The sequence below is a fragment of the Marmota marmota genome, unplaced genomic scaffold (assembly GCF_001458135.2).
Source record: "Marmota marmota marmota unplaced genomic scaffold, marMar, whole genome shotgun sequence".
NCBI lineage: Eukaryota > Metazoa > Chordata > Mammalia > Rodentia > Sciuridae > Marmota > Marmota marmota.
This window is the reverse complement of record NW_026000240.1, coordinates 4,770,991-4,789,050: the sequence shown is the minus strand read 5'-3', so window position 1 is coordinate 4,789,050 and position 18,060 is coordinate 4,770,991. Positions and strand designations below refer to the sequence as shown.

The 18,060-nt window shown below is 49.9% G+C and overlaps 1 protein-coding gene across 11 annotated transcripts in view; it reads right to left on the bottom strand.

The window, feature by feature from the left end:
• The window catches only part of Mylk (myosin light chain kinase), a 182,713-nt gene that overhangs the window by 32,389 nt on the left and 132,264 nt on the right, over positions 1 to 18,060 (bottom strand). For all 11 annotated transcript variants that reach the window (XM_048794157.1, XM_048794159.1, XM_048794160.1 and 8 more), the window contains 5 exons: positions 17,038 to 17,191; positions 9,975 to 10,277; positions 2,247 to 2,279; positions 2,052 to 2,145; positions 818 to 1,021 (listed from right to left, as the gene is read on the bottom strand). In XM_048794157.1, coding sequence (XP_048650114.1) covers positions 818 to 1,021; positions 2,052 to 2,145; positions 2,247 to 2,279; positions 9,975 to 10,277; positions 17,038 to 17,191 — 788 coding nt within the window. The remainder of the gene's footprint in view (positions 1 to 817; positions 1,022 to 2,051; positions 2,146 to 2,246; positions 2,280 to 9,974; positions 10,278 to 17,037; positions 17,192 to 18,060) is intronic.

The following is an 18,060-nucleotide window of genomic DNA, read 5'->3' as shown; positions in this document are numbered from 1 at the left end:
AGTGAGGTAGAAAGATGGGGGACAGGGGTGGGAATAAAACTTTTCACTGTGTATTTACTTATAATTTTTTGATGTGATTTGTATATTTTCAAAAAATTCTGAATATTCAGATGAGCAAAGGAAAAAATGCAGATACCATGGAGGACACGTGACTTACTGGTGCCATTGTGTTTGTGTAGTGTGTGGGCGTGTGTGTGTGTGTGTGTGTGTGTGAGAGAGAGAGAGAGAGAGAGAGAGAGAGAAGGAGGGAGGCAGAGGATTGGGATACAGAGGGAACAATGGATTCTGGGAAGCCTTGGCTGGAGTTCATTTGATCCATTCCCCTGCCTTTGCACAACTCAGCAGAGAAAGGGCTACTCTAGTGAGTGAGAAATCAAAAAGGCAAAAATAAGGGTGGAACAAGGTCATGCAGAGGCTCAGTGAAAGGACCAGCCCCAGGTCCCCTTTACTTTTGTGGGGAGTCAGGAAGCTGCCCTGTCCTTTCCCTTCAAGCTTATACTACCTCTAGGTGAGAATGCCCTGCATGAAATCAAGGACATTAGAGATGGCTTTGGCCCTTTTGTGAGGAGACTAGAGGGGAAAGGATTCAGGGTCTGGAAGATGTGCCAGTGAGGAAATGAGCACAGGATGACAGGCAGGCCACCGCCCAGTGGGTCAGGGACAGTTCTGGTTCCTACTGGTCAATCCTGGCCACAGGGTGGGGAGAATCTTGCCCAGTTCAACTGAGTGCAGCTCTGTCTACCTTGGGTCAGACATGGCTGAGGTGGGACAGTGGGAGGGACACAGGTGGGGGATCCCAGTCCCGCATGCCACTCACATCTCCAGGACCATGACGATGTTGGCCTTTTCTTCAAAGGCGTCCACACACTGGACCAGCTTGGGGTGGTGGAGGCAGTTCATGATGCTGATCTCCTGCCGAATGTTCTCTTTCTCTTTTGCTGAATATGCCTTGAAGAATTTCCCTGCCCAAATTTTTCCAGTTTTCTTTTCTACAAGTCGAAAGACTTGTCCAAATTTCCCACTACACACACACCAAAAAAAAAAAAAAAAAGGGGGGGGGGAGAAGAAAAAAGCCAAATTTAGTCAAGATTTCTACTAAGTTGGGCTCTCAAACCATGGCGACAGGACAAACCTGGCCTGCATCTTTTTACAGTCAAGGTTTGACTGGAACCCAGACAAACCTGTTGGCTTACATATTGTCCATATTTGCCTTTGTGCAGCAATGGCAGAACTGAGTGGCTGTGACACAAGCCTATGGCCCAAAGAGCCTAAAATGCCACCTATGTGGCCCTTTATGGGGAAAGTTTGACAATCCCTGCTCCAGATCAATGAAGTATGCTGCTATTTGGTCTTGGTTGGTGGCTTCCCTTCCCTGAACAGGGACCCATGAAGTCGGGTTGAGTCCATCCTTCCCAAATACAGGATTATTGAGTCGTTGCCTTCCGCTCCAGTCTAGCACCATCTCCTGGTGACAGCCCAGGGAGAGCCCTGCGGCCGGTTACTAGGGAGCATGAGGCTTCTCTGTGACAGAACTCATCCTAGCAGGGCTATCAGGGCAGACTCCTTTCCCATAGTAGTTAAGAGCTTTGCATGGCTTCTTTTTCTCTCCTTCCTCTTGTTCTCCTCCAGGGAGAGACCGCCTGGGGTCCTCCACACCATGGGGGGAGTCAGCGGGAACACTGTGGAGCAGGTTCACCTCGGGGATTGTTGGGGCCACCTCGCATGTTGATGAAGCACTGGGCATGGATGCCAGCCGGGCTCCTCTACTTCTGGGGACCATACGGAAGGGATCCTAAACATCACCCCACCCACATCCAGTTGTATTTCAGGGCTGTGCTGTGAATGGAGGCACAGAAAAGGAAGGCCTTCCCAAGGCTGCGACAGGACTGCAGGAGGGACTCTGTGGTAGTCTGACAATGTGCAGCCAATGATGGGCTGGTGTCCCCCATCCCCACGGCAGGAATCAGGACAGGAAGAGGGGCACTGGGCTTAACTCTGGGGCTGCACCACCTTCACCCTGGGGTCCAGGGGCAGCTTCCCACTCTACTTACGATCCTAGTCTCTCTTCAATGTCATAGAAGTCAGATACTTTTTGTTCCGTGTTGACCGTCACTGTTCGGTAGTCAATCTCAGTCTCCTTCTCATCTGGAGGGCATAGAGTCAGGGTGAGTATGAGCCATCAGATCCCCTGGCTCACTCTGCTCCACCCTGAGAGGCTGACCTAAGGCCACCTGGCCAGCACTCACCATCATCAGACACCTCCACTTCATCCTTCGGCTCTGGGGGAGACAAGGAGGGGCAGAGAGAAGATGGCGATTAGTGCTGAGGTCCATCGAGAGCAAGGTATGCTGTGGCTCTTCCTGGGCACCAGACCTCCCAGCCCAGACCTCTGAGCATCCTCTGGAGTCAGTCAGTTCATACTGTAAACAGGGCCAGGTGCAGACTGGCAGGTCCTGGCCTCAGCACCAGTCCCTCCACTCCCCCACCAGGGTTCAACTCCATCCCTTTCTTTCTAAGCCCATGGCCCTGGACATATCCTCTTCCACATCTCTTCCAGTACCTCTGGACTTTCAGAACCTACACACAACTGTGACAAAGTCCTTTTCTGCCCTGGTTTGAAAGTCAGCAACTTACAATTGCTTCCAGTGTCAAATCTATGTATCTATTTGTTGGACATTTTTTTATGGGATCCCAGCAGTATGCCAAGCATCTTGTCAGCTATGTGGGCATACAAAACAAAACACATACAAGGCATGATCTCTCTTATGATTTAGTTGGAAAGGCAAAAACATATATACTTGAAGTACCAATTACAAAGTGTCACATAACCAAGTGCACATCCTCGAGGTACACATTCGACACACCATGGAGGGAGGCAAGACAAAATGGGGCCGAGATGTAAAGTCAGGGCAGTTGTTCATGGAGGAGTAGGCTTGAGTTGTGTCTTAAAGGAAATGATGGACACAGTGAGGGGTCAGCAATGGCACACAGCGAAGCCAGCAGGTGTTCAGGAGGCAGGCCTAGGAGGGACACAGGCAGCCCATGCCAGCTGCTCTCACGGCTATGTCAGGAGTGAAGGGTGACATGGGGGTCAGGCCAGGTGTCCCCCAGATCACATCCATTTCTGAGTGCTAGGTTCTCCTTTGCCTTGATACATGCTTGTCCCTCGACAAAAGGGCCACTTTGGCCTTGGCCGAGTGCCTTTCCCTTTCTGGGCCTCCATTTCCTCATCTGGAGGAAGGAGTTCTGCCAGGTGACTTCTAGGGCCTGACCAGCTCTGGATGAGCTGCTGTGTAGTGCTCTGCACTCCTCGGGCACCATCTGGGCCGTGTTCTGGCCGACAGGGATGAAGGGAACTTTCCTGAGGAGACAGAGCAAGGAGGTGACAGAAATGGGAGGGAAGAAAGGATTAAAAGTCTGTGAATGTGTGTGTGAGTGTGAGTGTGTGTGTAGACTGTGTGGAAGTGTGTGAGGGTGGGTGTGAGTGCGCACTTGTGTGTGAGTGGGTGTGAGCTGTAGTATGGGAGCGTGTGAGTGTGTGGGATGGTGTGGGAGTGTACAAACGTAAGTGTGTGAGAGTATGTGTGTGAGTGTGTGAGTGTGAGAGTAAGACAGGGGAAAGGGTGTGACTTGTGGAAGCCCCAGCACAGCAAGGCTGGGGAAGGTGGCCCATGTGTCAGCATCTCCTGAGGGGCCGACACACAGCAGGTTAGCTGGCAGGGCCAGCGGGATGGGGCTGCGTTAGGAGCCACACTCAGATCCGTGGGGGGAGTGGGCGCAGCTTGATCTGCGGGTGGTGAGTCCCCCTGTCATGTGGAGGGCAGAACAAGGACTGGAACCTAAGCCGTCAGGGAACAGTAACAGGGTAAGGGCCACTTGCTGAAAAGGGTTTGAGAGTTATGAGCCTGAAACCAGGAGCAAGAGGAGCTGTGATCTGTTTAGAGTGCTTAAAACGCTGCTGACAAAGTTTAGTTTTAAAACTAAACATGAGAGTACTGGGAAGAATAACACAGACACAGTCATGGAAAATGAAAAAAGATGAGGATCCAGATTTTAGCTGGGGAAGCGCCAGGATGGGGCGCCACGGAGACTGCCGGACATAGGCCTAAATGATCTGTTTTTCCAAATTCATAGAGCTGGGAGTTGAGTGCCACCGTCGAATCCATCAGTGACAAGGGTGACCTGAGAGGATGCACCTGGTCAGCTGAGGGAGGACTGAACTGTTCTAGCCTTGAAGATGATGCCCCTGAGATGTACAGTGAACTCCAGGGAGGAGCATAGTTCCTCAGCCTCGGGCCCTGGGCCTCAAGAGCTGCCATCAGGACAATGTGCACTGGCCACGACAGGTAGGCTCACTCTGTGGCCCTTGGTATCCGCTCCCAGGACTCTGGCTGTTGTTGACAATTGGAGGGCGGTGATGGAGCTGGATGAGGAGTGGAGGGCCACTGGAGGGAAGGGCTGCCATGATGAGGCAAACAGAAAAGGGTAGGCCTTTTCCGTTGGGAAATAAGTGGTGATTTAAAAGAAAGGCACACAATCGCCAAGGGAGAGGCCAGGGTGACAGACCGAAATCCACACAGCACCCTATCGCCTGAGGGAACCATGCTGCGCAGGCAGGCCTCGGTAGGAGAAAGTCATGGGAATGGGAACTCACGCCCTGAGGGGCCACAAGAACCAGGAACAGGTCCAGAGGATGTGTAGATTAGTTCAATGAAGGTGTTTCAAAGAGGGTTTTCAGAGAAGCAAGGGATTCGAGTCCTTGTTCACTGAACACCTGGTGGATGCCAGGCCTTGGCCTGAGTCTCAGAGACAAGATGGCGGTTTCCTGCAGGGAGGCCCCAGCACGCTGACCTGCAGTGCCAGGGCGGAGACAGTGGTTCTGATATACTCAGCACCCTTTATTTTCTTGGTTTCCTGCCACATTTTCCTGGTGTGGCAAAGGGACTGGAATGTTCTGAGCAGCAAGATGAGAGAGTGCAGGCAGCCTTTCTTGGCCTGGTGTCTTTCAGGGTTTGTACTCTGCCAGTCAAAGAGGGGCAGTGCGAGAGCCATGAGGGGTCTTCTGTTACTCTGGCATTAGGGACCTTCCCAGGCAGCCTTGGAGAAGGCCTCAGTTCCAGAGCTGACCTCTCCCCATCACCCTGTTGCCAGTCAGACAACTGCAGAGCTGGCTGGCCTTCTGGCCTCCTCCCAAACACCATGCCTGTCCTCACCTCTGCGTCTCACATGCTCTGGCTGGGGGACTAAACCTTATCCTTAGGGAGTCAATTCTTCACTTTTGTCTGCAGGGGCTCTTGTTATGACCCCAGCCTGCTGTGTCCCCTTCTTCCCTCCTCCTCTTGTTTTGTTTACATTTCTACTTGAAGGGCAAGGCGACCAGGAGGGCTGGGGTGGGCAGAAGAGGAGCAGGGGCGAGACCACAGTTCAGCAAGCCGAGCTTTTGGAGCATTTAGGGCTGCAGCAATGACAAACATGACCACTTGGTTTCCATCTTTCCACTAAGGAATGAGCTAAAATTGTAGAAGAAAGGACTTGAGCTAAACATTTAAAAACAACAACAAAAACCCTCTAATTAGAATAAGCTATGAGATTGAAGAGCTAAGTGGAAGAGCTATTTGGCTGAGGGTTCTGAGATATTCCTGAAAACAGATGAGAATCTCCTTACCCTGGAGTGGTGTTCCAGAGAAGACCAGCTGAGTGCTAAGCACTCACACAACACAGACCCAGGGAGTCCCCTGGACAGAACAATGAACCTTTCTGCAGCAGGGGACTGCTGCACACCCAGTGGGCACTAGAGGGCACCATGGCCCTGGTCACATCCTCTAGGGCCAGGTGGGGCTGGAATCTGGGACAGGGATGGCCTAGGTTGTGTAGCTCTGACTGCCCTCCAGATTACAAGGAGCCCCCAATGGGGCAAGAAGCCTCAGTTCCAGCTGTTTTGCTAACAACTATTTAGACTAGGACAGATGAGGAGTAAGAGACAAGTGGATTTAAGAGTCAGAGCAGGATTGTGTGGGGTAAGTGGAGTTCAAGACCTGGCTGCATGGGAGAGCCATCACGGCAAGGCAAAGAGAAGTCACTGAAGTCGGTGGGGAGCCCACTTTGTTTTTTCACTGTATCCCCAGTGCCCAAGGCAGTGCCTGGAGCACACGATGGGTGCATGCCCTGCTGAGGACTGGGATGTAAACAGGGATGGAACTGAGATCAGGATGAGGTTAGGAACCTGAGGTTGCCAAGGCAAGAGGCAGAAGTAGTGATGGTGGTGAAAGTACAGCCCACGTCAGCTGGGCTTTGTGGAGCAGAGTTAACAGGCACTGTTTCTAATACAACCCCTGTAGCCCACTGCTCCAAGAAGTGACCTCCTGTGACCTCCAACTCTATTCATCTGCCAACTCGGTGCGTGCGCGCATACACACACACACACACACACACACATATACACACACTCCACTTCTCTCTCAGAGCTGTTTCCTTTAAAATTGAAGGAGATGGTTTTACCGGTTTATAATTCACTAGCATCTGAGCAGATCAAGGAGAACTCATACCTAACTCTTGCCAACTGTTCTCCTTCCCCCCCACTTGGATAATCTAGCTGGGCCTGGGGTGGGGAGCAGCTTTCTGTCTGGAAGTCCTGGGTGCTAGGACCCATCCTCTGGATTTCAGGCGATTTCAACATTTCCCTTTGTCTGCCCCAGCGGGTGGGGCAGCAGTGGACTCTAAGAGCCCACTAGCCTTCCTGCTGAGGACTGCAAGGCCACCGCCCCGCCCGCCCCTCCTCCTCACTGCTGTCCCAGCTTCCTGGAGGCCAAGGCCTTGCAGCCCCCACCTCCAGGCCAGCTGCCTGGGGAGGGTCAGGGATTCTAGTTCCCACTGTCTGCAGCTTAGCAGGGCTCTGGATGATGTCCCTTCTAGCCCATGAACATTTCTCACCACAGTTCTCCCTTTTCCTGTTACTCTTCCAAGTCATATCCAGAAAACATACAGACTGGAACTTGGTCCTCTCCTGGCCCCCTCCCTGTCCTGCCTGCTCCTGACTCTGCCCGTTTCAGACTGGTGTGTGATGTGGGGAGGGGTGTAAGAGGGCGGCAGAGGGTGGTTTTGTTATTCAGATTCCCCCAACAGAACCTGATGCCAGCTGAGGCTCTCAGGAGCTGCCCAGGTGCCTCCCTGGAGCTCAGGGGTAACGGTGCCCAGCACACAGGCTGCTGGGGTGACAGAGCGAAGTCAGTATGTTTTCCATTGGTGTCTCCTGTCTTTCTTTCTGGAACCCTCTTTTAAATAGAAAGTGAAAATTTATGAGGTTAGGAAACTGAGGTTGCCAATTTTTATTCCCAATTTTTAAAATTCAAGAGAGGTAAGGACACTTCCACACTCATGATGTGTCTGGTTACTTCTAGGAGAGCTCCCTCCCCATCTCCTTTGGCACTTGAGTCTCCCACAAATGTCTCTGCCTCACACTCTTAAGCTCTGCTCTCCCCAAGAGCATAATCCCTTGTATCTGTCCATGTTCTTTCTTTCTTTCTTTTTTTTTGTACTGGGGATTGAACCCAGAGGTGTTTAACCACTGAGCCACATCCCCAGCCCCGTTAAAAAATGTTTTATTTAGGGCTGGGTTTGTGGCTCAGAGGTAGAGTGCTGGCTTAGCATGCATGAGGCACTGAATTCTATCCTCAGCACCACATAAAAATAAAATAAAGATATTGTGTCCATCTATAACTAAAAAATAATTTTAAAAAATGAGATAGGGTCTCATTGAGTGCTTAGGCCTCTAAATTGCTGAAGCTGGCTTTGAACTCATGATCCTCCTGCCTCAGCCTCTTGAGTTGCTGAGATTACAAATGCGCACTACCATGCCTGGCCCTCCACATCTTTTACTGCCCCCAACCCTAACTGTATCTTAACTTCACGGCACACCTTTCCTGCTCTTCCCACAAAACTCCTTGAGATAATGTTCCACATTCTTGGCCTCTCTTTCTTCTATCTATTTCCTAACCAGAACAACCAGTTTTTCACCCTGTGGAAACTCTATGGACTTTGATCTCAAAGCTTACTACCAACCAAAGGGCTGAATCCAAAGATCCTTCTGATCCTTCATCTCTTTCAGTTTAACATTTCTTAACTTGCTCCTTCCCCCTGCTTTTACAATGGACTCCAACCTCCTCCTAGTTCTCTCCTCTCCCAATCCTTTCTCCTGGTCCTGCAGACTCTTGCAGCATGCTATTGGTGTAAACTTTCTCTGTCTTCCTCTGGGTGATCTCATCAATACCCCTGGCTTCAGTTATCAGTTAAACAGTGGAGACTCCCAAATGTGCAACCCTTGCTTAACCTTCCTCCTGAGTCTTGGACTCAGTAATCTTAAGTCCCCTTCTCTTGGATGTCTTTCAACTCAACCTGTCTGAAACGGGAGCCCCCATCTCCTCCAGTACTCCCTGTTATCTAACCTCCAAGTCACTCAAGCCCCAGGGCCTTGCTAAATTGCTGAGGCTGGCTTTGAACTCGCCATCCTCCTGCCTCAGCCTCTTGAGTTGCTGAGATTACAGGTGTGCACCACCATGCCCAGCCCTCCATGTCCTTTCCTGCCCCAAGCCCTACCCTTCCCTTGGTCTGGCCAAAGGATTACAGGCTTTAGGCCAGATGGCTCTCAGTTCAAGCTTCCACTCACCTTTCACAAGCTTTGTGACCTTGGGCAAGCAGCTTCACCCTGCTAACCCTCATTTCCTGCCTGTAAGATGGGTATGATGACAGAATCTACTTCATTGGTTTACTAGGACTGAATGAAATGATGCATGTAAAGTGATTAGCATATTAATACATGGCAGGTGCTCAATGTACATCAGCCACGATGACTCACAATAATAAACCTCTAATTGGCTCTTGAATTTGTGCTCAGTTACCCAGCCAGGAACTGTGAGTCACCTTAGACTCTTCTAATTCCCCCCTCAACTCTCGAACCAAAAGGATATCAGGAATGGCCCATTCTAGCTCCTGAGGCTTTCCTTCATGCCTTTCTCATCCCTCTTCTGGACGACCCCACAGAGGCCCATCTGGTACCTGGCAGACTCCAATCTCCTCCCTATCACTCATCCTCCATCCTAGGGCTTCTCAAACTTTGATGAGCACACAAATCTCTGAGAAGTGGATCCCATAAAACAAAGACTCCAAAGGTCTGAGGTGTTGGGGCCGAGAGTCTGCAGTCTAACAAGCTCCCAGGATGCCAAGGCTGCTGGTCCACAGATGGCATATTCTCAATCCCCTGCTGAAAATTTTTGATGAATTTTACAACTTTACCTAAACTGCCTTTTATCTTACTTCCTCTTCTGTCTCACACAACATATGCCCTGGCTACACACCAGCTTCTCCAAAAGCCCACCACTTCCATCACTTCCTGCCCTTGATCATGCCTTCCGTGCCTCTTGGAATCCTAATCCCTTTTCCAAGACATGGCTGAAGTGTCACCTCCTCCAGGAAACCTCCAGTCTGCAAGATAAATTCTCCATGCTTTCTGCCACATTCCCTCAGCTCTGTTTGTAACACTGCAGTAAGATGTACCCTATCTCATTGTAGTTGGCTGTATATACATCTGTCCCCCTAGACTGAAGCTCCTTGTCTTATCTGTCTTTGCATCCCAAGTCCCGACACTATCACCCGATGGTGGCACAGTACTAAAATTGCTGGTTCAATGTGTTTCTTTTGAAGTTTAGGGGATCAAACCCAGTGTTTGGCGCATGCTAGGCAAACAATCCAAATCCAAGCCACTGCCCCAGTCCACAGGCTCAGTGACTTTTCAAAGGTCCTATGTACTTCTTTAAAAGTATGAATCAGCATCACAACCTTAGAAATCAAGGCCACGAAAGGCCCCACCAGCCATTGCTCATGTTTCATCCTTCCTGTGCACCCCTCTCGGCACAGTCTTTACACACTTAAGCTCATTCATGCACACTCATCTCAAATGGGCAAAAGGTGGAGTAGCCTACCCTCCGGTTTCTCTCCCACGGCTGTGAGCTCAGACTCCTGGCTCGGCTCACTGGTTCCGTAGACATTGATTGCTCGCACGCGGAACTTGTACTCGCGGTCAGGCAGCAGTTCCTGGACGTTAAAAGAGGTGCTGCGGCATGTGGCTAGTTCCTTCCACGTCTTGTCCACCGAGTCCCAGATCTCAACACTGTAGGACTGTACGGCACTGCCCCCATCATATGAAGAGCCGTACCAGGACAGGGTCAGCGAGGAGCTCCGGATATCAGAGGCGCAAGGCGTGCCAGCTGGGGGGTCTGGCTTATCTGGGGATTAGAGAAGCAAATATCACCCAAACTCTCCAGAGCTGCAGGGAAAAACATTCTTTTTCCTCCTCTTTTTTATGGTGCTGGGGATAGTGCAGGGCCTCCCACATGTAGGCACATGTAGTGCTCTACCACTGACCTACATCCCCAGCCCAAGAACATTCTTGAATTAGCTCTGTTGTGGGGAGAAGCAGCCTTGTGAATCCACGTGGAGGGACCTATTCTGGTTCTCATTTCTCATCGACAGCACAGAAAGCCCCACACATACCTACTTGCTTGGAAAAAAACTTTTTCTGGCTAATTTTCCAAACGACAAGTCATGATTTCCTGTAGTCTGCTCAAGTCATAAACATATTTTTCAGAGTAAACAGATTGAGGAAGCTGCTTAGGAGGCGTGGACTATTTCCCATCAAAAATATGTATTGGGAGAGAGTTGAGGGTGTGTGTGTGTCCTTCATGTCAGAGGCCAGTGACCTGTGACATAACCAAAGGTCTGCCTCCACTTTCTCTAGAACTTGAGAAACATCCACCCCACAGAGGGACCAGATACCATAGTGGTTGAGCTCTGAAGTCACACAGATTCAGGTTGGAACACAGACCTGCTCCGGTAGCTTTTAACTGCTCTGCCTCAGTTTCTTCATCGGGATAATGTAGATAGTAATAGCATCTGAGTCACAAGGTTGTTGTGAGAAGTTCTTAGGAAGTCCTTGACTAGTCATTGCTATCTCTGTTACAGGAGTTTTGTTCTAACTTTATAGCACACAACAAATCACCCCTACCTACCTCTTTTGTTTTGTTGTTGTTTTGCTTTGCTTTTGGTGCTGGGGATTGAAGTCAGGGCCTCCTGCCTATGCATGCTAAGCATGCGCTGTACCACAGAGCTACACCTCCAGTCCCTGCTCTCCCTCTCTGTTCTCATAGGACTGGTGTACAATGACACAAAGAATTTCAAAAGCGAACTGCAATAGCAAATCCCAGCGATTCCTGACTAAGGGACAGGAAATAAGGCTGAGGGCACTAATAAGAAGTGGCCCTCTGGGCTAGCCAGCATTTCCCTTCAGGTGATCTGGGCTCAGAACCAGTAAGGCTGCCAATTTTAGGTCAAACCATGGTAGTTAACACTTTAATGAGATTCTTGAGTTTTGATGATTTTTTTTTTTGTTGTTGTTGTTAGTTGCATATCTGAACAAAACTCCTATTTTTCAGATTTAGTTTCTGTAGATGGTTGGTTACAGATATGTGTGTTAAGTAGAGATAATCCCCTCATCCCCAGAGTACAGTTTGAGTTCATGGAGCCTCACAAACTGGCAATTTAAACAATGCTATGTGGATTTATAAATATGTGAACCCTAGTAAGTTTGAGACCTGTTTGTCTGTCTTTCTCATTTGGAAAATGGTGTTAATATGTACCTATCTCTTAGGGGTTTTTGCAAGGATCGTGGAAACAAATGCAGACAAGTAAACTACTTGACTTCTACTCTCCCACCCCAGCTAGACAGGAAGGCCAAAGGGAATTCCTGCAAATGACCCCGTGACCAGGCAGAGGGAAGAAAACTCTGCTTGTGTGTACGTACACAAGAATGCACACATACAAATACATATTCTTATATTTACATAGTCGTTCTCGCCCCTCCCCAGCTCTGCTTCTTCACATTCCAGCTCAAAATCCAAATCTGTCCCCAACAACCCAAGCCTGGATCTTGCCCTGAGAATGATTCTGGGAGCTTGTCAGAGCCACTTCCTAGTGTTGCAGCCATGCTGGAGACGTGTGATGGAACCACTTTCACTGGTTGTTTAATATGTTCTCTTAGAAAAACTGTTTGTTCTGAAAGATATATTGGTCTTTTTAGAAACATTTCTGGTGTTGGCTAAGATGTTTATTACTCTAAACTCTCTTAGCAGCAAGTGGTTCAAGTCTTCTCAAGACCAGCTAAGGAAGTAAAAAAGCCTACAGAGAGATGAAACGCTCACTGCCCTACCCCAGTGCCTGGGAGACATGTGACTGGACACAGCTGGTTATGGAGGGTGTCCCTGAATGCAGATACACTCCATGGGCAAATTTTCTCCCTTCTGTTTTGACCAAGAAAAGACAAGTTGGAGGAATGAGCATTGTATCAGAGGTAGTATTTGGACCTTTCCTATTACAGGGGTCTCTAACTTACTTAGTACATAGTTCACCTCCTATAGCACAAGAGAAGATACAAAATTTGGGGAGGGAGGGTTTAATTCCAAGTGAAACTTCACCACATAATTGGTGCCCAATGAAGAGGGTCAGAAAAGACCCAGCTCTGAAGTCTTACAAGATTGGGAGCCTCCTTAGAGCCACAGGCTGTGCCTCATGTTTTCTGTTCTTTGTACCTACAGACCCCACACAGAGGCTGAGCTGGCCAGAGGTGAGAACCCTCAGGATGGATCAGCATGCTCCCATAAGCCTCCACGCCAAAGACAGACACAGTGTGGGAAAGACGTGCTGGGCAGCGCCTGGCCAAGGGGTGGCTGGCTCAGTGTCTGCGGCCAGGAGCCCCACACTTCCTCAGAATTCTCCCAGGCTTCCCTGGAGACTTGACTGACAGAATGGGAATTGCTTCTAAGAAAAGGGTCCCTCATGGTACCAGCTTCAGGATTCTGTGCTCAGCAAACGTTCTTATTTCTGGGGAAAACGGAGGATCCTGTCTGTGAAGCTTCCCACTAGAGAATCTGCCCTTGCCCTCTCTGTGGGTGCCCATGTGAAGTCCATCTGTGGCTGGGCCTAATCTGCCTGGACATCTTTCCACTGGTGCTGAATCCAGCAGCTATTGGCAGGGCCCCCCATGGTCATCTACATGGATCATCCTCACCCTCAGAGGCTAAGGCACTCTGCTCACCAAGGAAACCCAGCTAGTCAGGGACAGAGCCAAAAGGAGATTCCACAAAGCCTCAGGACCCTGCTTCAGGGCTTGGTACTTTCCAGGCTAGGGTAGGAGGAGATCAAGAAAGCATTTTACTTAGCTCAAGCCAGGCATTATGAAGGGAAATCTCTTGTAAATCATGCAAGTTCCAAACTCAGATGGTATTTGGGGATTATTGGGCATTTGGGGTTCTCTCTGTTTTGTTTTTTCTCTTTTAAAGTTATTCAAAGAGACCTATTTTTCTGGTGCTGGGTGGGTGAAGGTAAGGAATCCATCTGGATCTGCGGCTCACTCCCTCCTCCTGGAACAGCCCTCCCTCCTCCCTCAGGCAGCAGACCAGGGGTCAGGGGCAGGAAGAGACAGAGCATCTCAAATTCCTGGGCTGCCTCTTAAAATAATAATAAGCCTCCAAAATAGCTAAGCATCACTCATTGAAACTAACTGAGGGAAAGGCTAGTTTTTACTATTGTTTTAAAAATAGGAATAATAGAATATCTGCAAAGAAACTAGCTCTTCAAAGAACATGCCATAAAAGAAGTTTACTGCTAACAAGTGGAAGTTGCATTGAAGTGGCCTTATTTAGTTGGCCGGTAAATAGATGCTTCTAAAATGCTTGAAAACTGTCCAGAGCAGGCCGAGCAATTCCTGTTTTATCTCATTTACATTTCACGTCTACTTAATAAACGCTGATGAGATAATACACAGCTGTCCCTGGATACACACAGGTAAATCAGCTTAGTCCTGGTTTATTTTGGACTAATTCTAAATTCATGGGCCCTGAATGAATGCGGCTTCGCTGCTCCCATCAATGCAAGTCCTCATTTTATTGAGCAATTCTATTCTTAGCCCTGCGAGGGGGAGGCAGACAGAAAGCCCTGCTCTCCATTCCATTCCCCTCCCAGGACGGCATTTAGCATGCTACTTCTGCCAGCTGGCGGGCAGCCACACCAATGGCCCTGTCAGCACTGGCCACGGAGAATAAGAAACTCAACCATAAAAGGGCACAACTGTAGCCCATGCAGTGGGGATGGAGGAGGGGAGTGTATGGCACCACGCGGGGGTGGCCAGGATGGGGGTGGGGGCGCTGGTTCCAGAGAAACAGTTCAAAGCTGTTGAGCCCCGTTACCCAAGCAGGACAGATGAGCAGGAACACCAAGGAAGAGTGGAAGCTGATGCCGGCTGATAGGACTCGGGAGCAGGGCCAAGCCAACTTTCAGATACTGCTCTAAACATACAGCTCTCGGGACCAATCCCCCAAAGTTCCTGACTCCTTGGGGGAAATTAAGGAAATAAGCACCTGGAGTCGCAAAAGAGAGAAAGAGTGAGGAGAGGATCCTTTTCCCCCTTTAGGAATGAGGAACCCATTCCCCTCTCAGATCCCAAACTCCTGACCTAAGGAATCAAAGGGGTCAGAGGAAGAAAAGGAAAAGGGGAAATGGGCCAGAATGACAGAAGTAGATGGAGGAGAGCATGGGCAGAGACAGAGGCATGGGGAGGGGAGGGCAGGAGAGAAGGCAAACAGAGAAATGCAGACCAGACGGGGTGAATCCTCTCTCCTGGGACCCTGGTGTCCAGCGGTCTTCTAGGGGGTTCTTCCCATCTAGGGAGCCTCACTGGGTCTGCAACCCATGGTCTGTTCTAGTATGTGCTTTGGGCAAGTTCATTGGCCACGCCACTTGTCTCCCCACCTTTGTCCTTTGTCCTCCTATCTTCCCTATTCACCTGGGTGGAAAAGACTCCCTCTTCCCCAGCTGCTCAGGTCCTGGAGGGAGATGCGGCAGGGTTTCCCAAGGCTCAGTGTGGAAAAAATGGGGGAACTGATGTCAGCACCTTCCTGGTATGCAGACGTTTCTCCAAAAGCCTGCACATCACCCTCTAGATGAGTTTTCTAGACAGAGGCTTCCTTCATATTTGGGGACATTCTGTACCCATTCACACACCCATAAGTAGTATCTGGAGGACAGGTATCTGAGTGCTCAAGATCCAACTTCCATGTGGTCCCTGATGCACTGTTATTTGTTACCAGTCTTCCGTTTCCCCTCGGTAAGGCTGGAAGCATCCCTGTCCACCTAAGTCCTAAGTCCTAAGCATATGAGATGAGGATGAAGAAGGGCAATTGGGATCCAAGTCAGGGCACCATAGAATGTCGGGGTTACAAAAGTCCTTTAGAGTCCTCTTCTCCAGCTTCCAACCTAATGTCTAGATACTTCCATAGAGAGATTCCAGGGGAAGAGTTCCAAGCACTATAGCCACATGAGTCCTGTTCTCAGAACATGCAGAATATGCATGTTCTGCATGCCCATTGGTGTGTGCACCAGGAACACACATGGGGAAGTCTAGCTAGCAGGACTAGTCAAAGTTAAGGGTAATGCACAGTTGAGAATTTTGTGCATGGCATAAGGGTCCAGCGGAGGGGTTGAGGTCAACCTCTGCTCCCTGAGGCCCAGCCATGAACCCTAAGGGTGCAGCATTTACACTTTGCCCAGGGGGTTTCTTTTTCTAATTTTCACAAAAGTACCCCATAAACTTGAAAGCCAAGAACAAATGCAAAACCCACAACAAGTCTCATTAAATACATCAGTGAACACCAGTTCAAAGGCTTTCATGAGCTCAACATGCAAAGGCCCACACAGGCACAAGACACGGTCTACTCTCCATCTGTCGCTCCTTCATCTGTTTGTTCCTCTGCTGTGCTGAGCACCTGCCCCTTGAAAAGCCAAGACTGATGGAGCTGAGCATGGCTAATGGTGAGGAGCAGTTAAGAGAGTGATTTTGGTGTTTTAGGAGAGAGCTGGCCAGGGCTTGAAAACTGATTAGGAAAGAGGAAGATGAGTTGAGAATTGGTCTGGAAAGGGACTCAACTTATTACAGGGTGTTGGAGATGAGGAAAAGGGAGTTCGGATTAGGAGGACTCTCAGAAGAGCAGGCCCCGCAGACTAATGGAGTATGGGGGTGAGGTGTGAGGGGCTGAAGAGTGCTAGGGGTGAAGAAGCTGACCCTGCAAAGGGTTTGCCCAAAGGGGTGATGGGAGACAGGAGAGGAAGATGGGGGGCAGGGGACTACAGCAAGACGAAATATTATATGCCTGTGTGTTTGGCTAAGATGGCCACATCTGTGGGCTGTGGGAGAAATCAGTAGAGCAGAGAGGTGGAATATAAAGGAGAAGCAGGGAGGTGGATCTCCAAGAACCTGGGATCTAGAGCACAGGATAAGGGGGCAGCCTCAAGTGCAACCAAGGTGGGCCACCCCAGAGCCTAGAGGGTGAAGTAATGGTGGGACAGAAGTAGACTCCTGGAGGTATGGGATCACAAAGTTGAGGAAATTCATGCCTGATGTCCTGGATCTCAGAGTGAGAGGCCGAGGCCTGCGGGGGGAGGAGCTTGAGAAACAATGCTGGCCAGAGACAAGGACAGCACTGTCTTAGCTGAGCCTGGAGTCTAACCTTGAGTTTGTGGCATCCCGAAGTCAGACCCAGGAGCAGTGAAGTTGGAAGGGAGCACTGAATCCAGGTGGGGATTTTTAAGGGGACACAGATGGTAGCAGACACGAAGGAGAAGGCATTAAAGGCCATCAGGAGGGAGTGAGAAGTGGAGGGGCCCAGGATCTCCAGTGTTCAGAACGATGGGGAAGCCAGGAGGGACCTCATAGGAAGAAATGGTGCTGGGGGTGGGGGTGAGGGCAGGATCTAGAGTTCTGCGCCAGCTTGAAGGACAGATATAGGGTAAGAGCTAGGAAAGGGGAGGCTGGGGGACAAAGGCCATGGGCAAAGAGAAAGATGGGACAATGGTGAGATCCTGAGATTTGGGCATCCCGCCTGGGGCTCACGTCTACCCTATCCCCCAACCTCCATGCCACCCAGTGTCCAGACTCACCCACGACAGTGAGGTTGACCTGGGCCTGCCTGCTGCCCAGCTTGTTCTCCACCAGCAGCGTGTAGCAGCCGCAGTGCTCCTGGCGTGCAGCCAGGATGGTGAGCTTGCTGCCAGTCTCGCTGTTCTCCACCTTGATGTTCTCGGACTCCTGGATCTGGTAATGGAGGGTGGAGCAGCCGCTGGAGACTTGGGCCAGGAAAGGAAGAGGGCTCCTCCCTGGCTCTTACTCCAAGAGACACTGCTGGACAAGCTGTGGGGGGCTCCATCTTGACTCTGAGTTCCCCCTAAATCCCTCCTCTCCCACCTCAGGCTCCCTGAGGGTGTCCAGATCAGGGATGGGCATGGTGGACAATCTATCTCAGCTAGCTCAGGAGGGGACCAGTCTCTTGCTACTACTCCGGGGTGGGATGATAGAATGCATCTGAGCCAGGGCAGCCACAAAACACACCCTAGTGGGCTCCCGCCTCTGCTGTGCTGACCAATGCAGTGGCTGAGAACTACACGTGGCTATTTAAATTTCAATGAAGTGGAAACAGATCCATCAACTGATGAATGGGATAACAAAATGTGGTCTTTATTATTCATCTATAAAAAGAAATAATGTACTGATTCATGCTACAACATTGGCAAGCTTTGAAAACTTTATGCTAAGAAAGAAAACACAAACAAACATCTAAGATAAACCTGGTGGTGCACACCTGTAAGCCCAGCAACTTGGAAGGCTGAGGCAGGAGGATTGCAAGTTCCAGGCTAGCCTCAGCAACTTAGCAAGACCCTGTCACAAAGTAAAAATATTAAAAAATCTGGGGATATAGTTTAGTAGTGAAACACCCATGGGTACAATCCCCAGGACCCGTCTCCCTACAAGAAGGGCTGGGGTGGGGATTGGTGTTATAGCACTTGCCTAGCATGTGTGAGGCCCTGGGTTCAATCCCCAGCACCACACACACACAAAATCCAGACACAAAAGGTGATATATTGTCTGATTCCACTTAAATGAAATGTCCAGAATAGGCAAGTGTA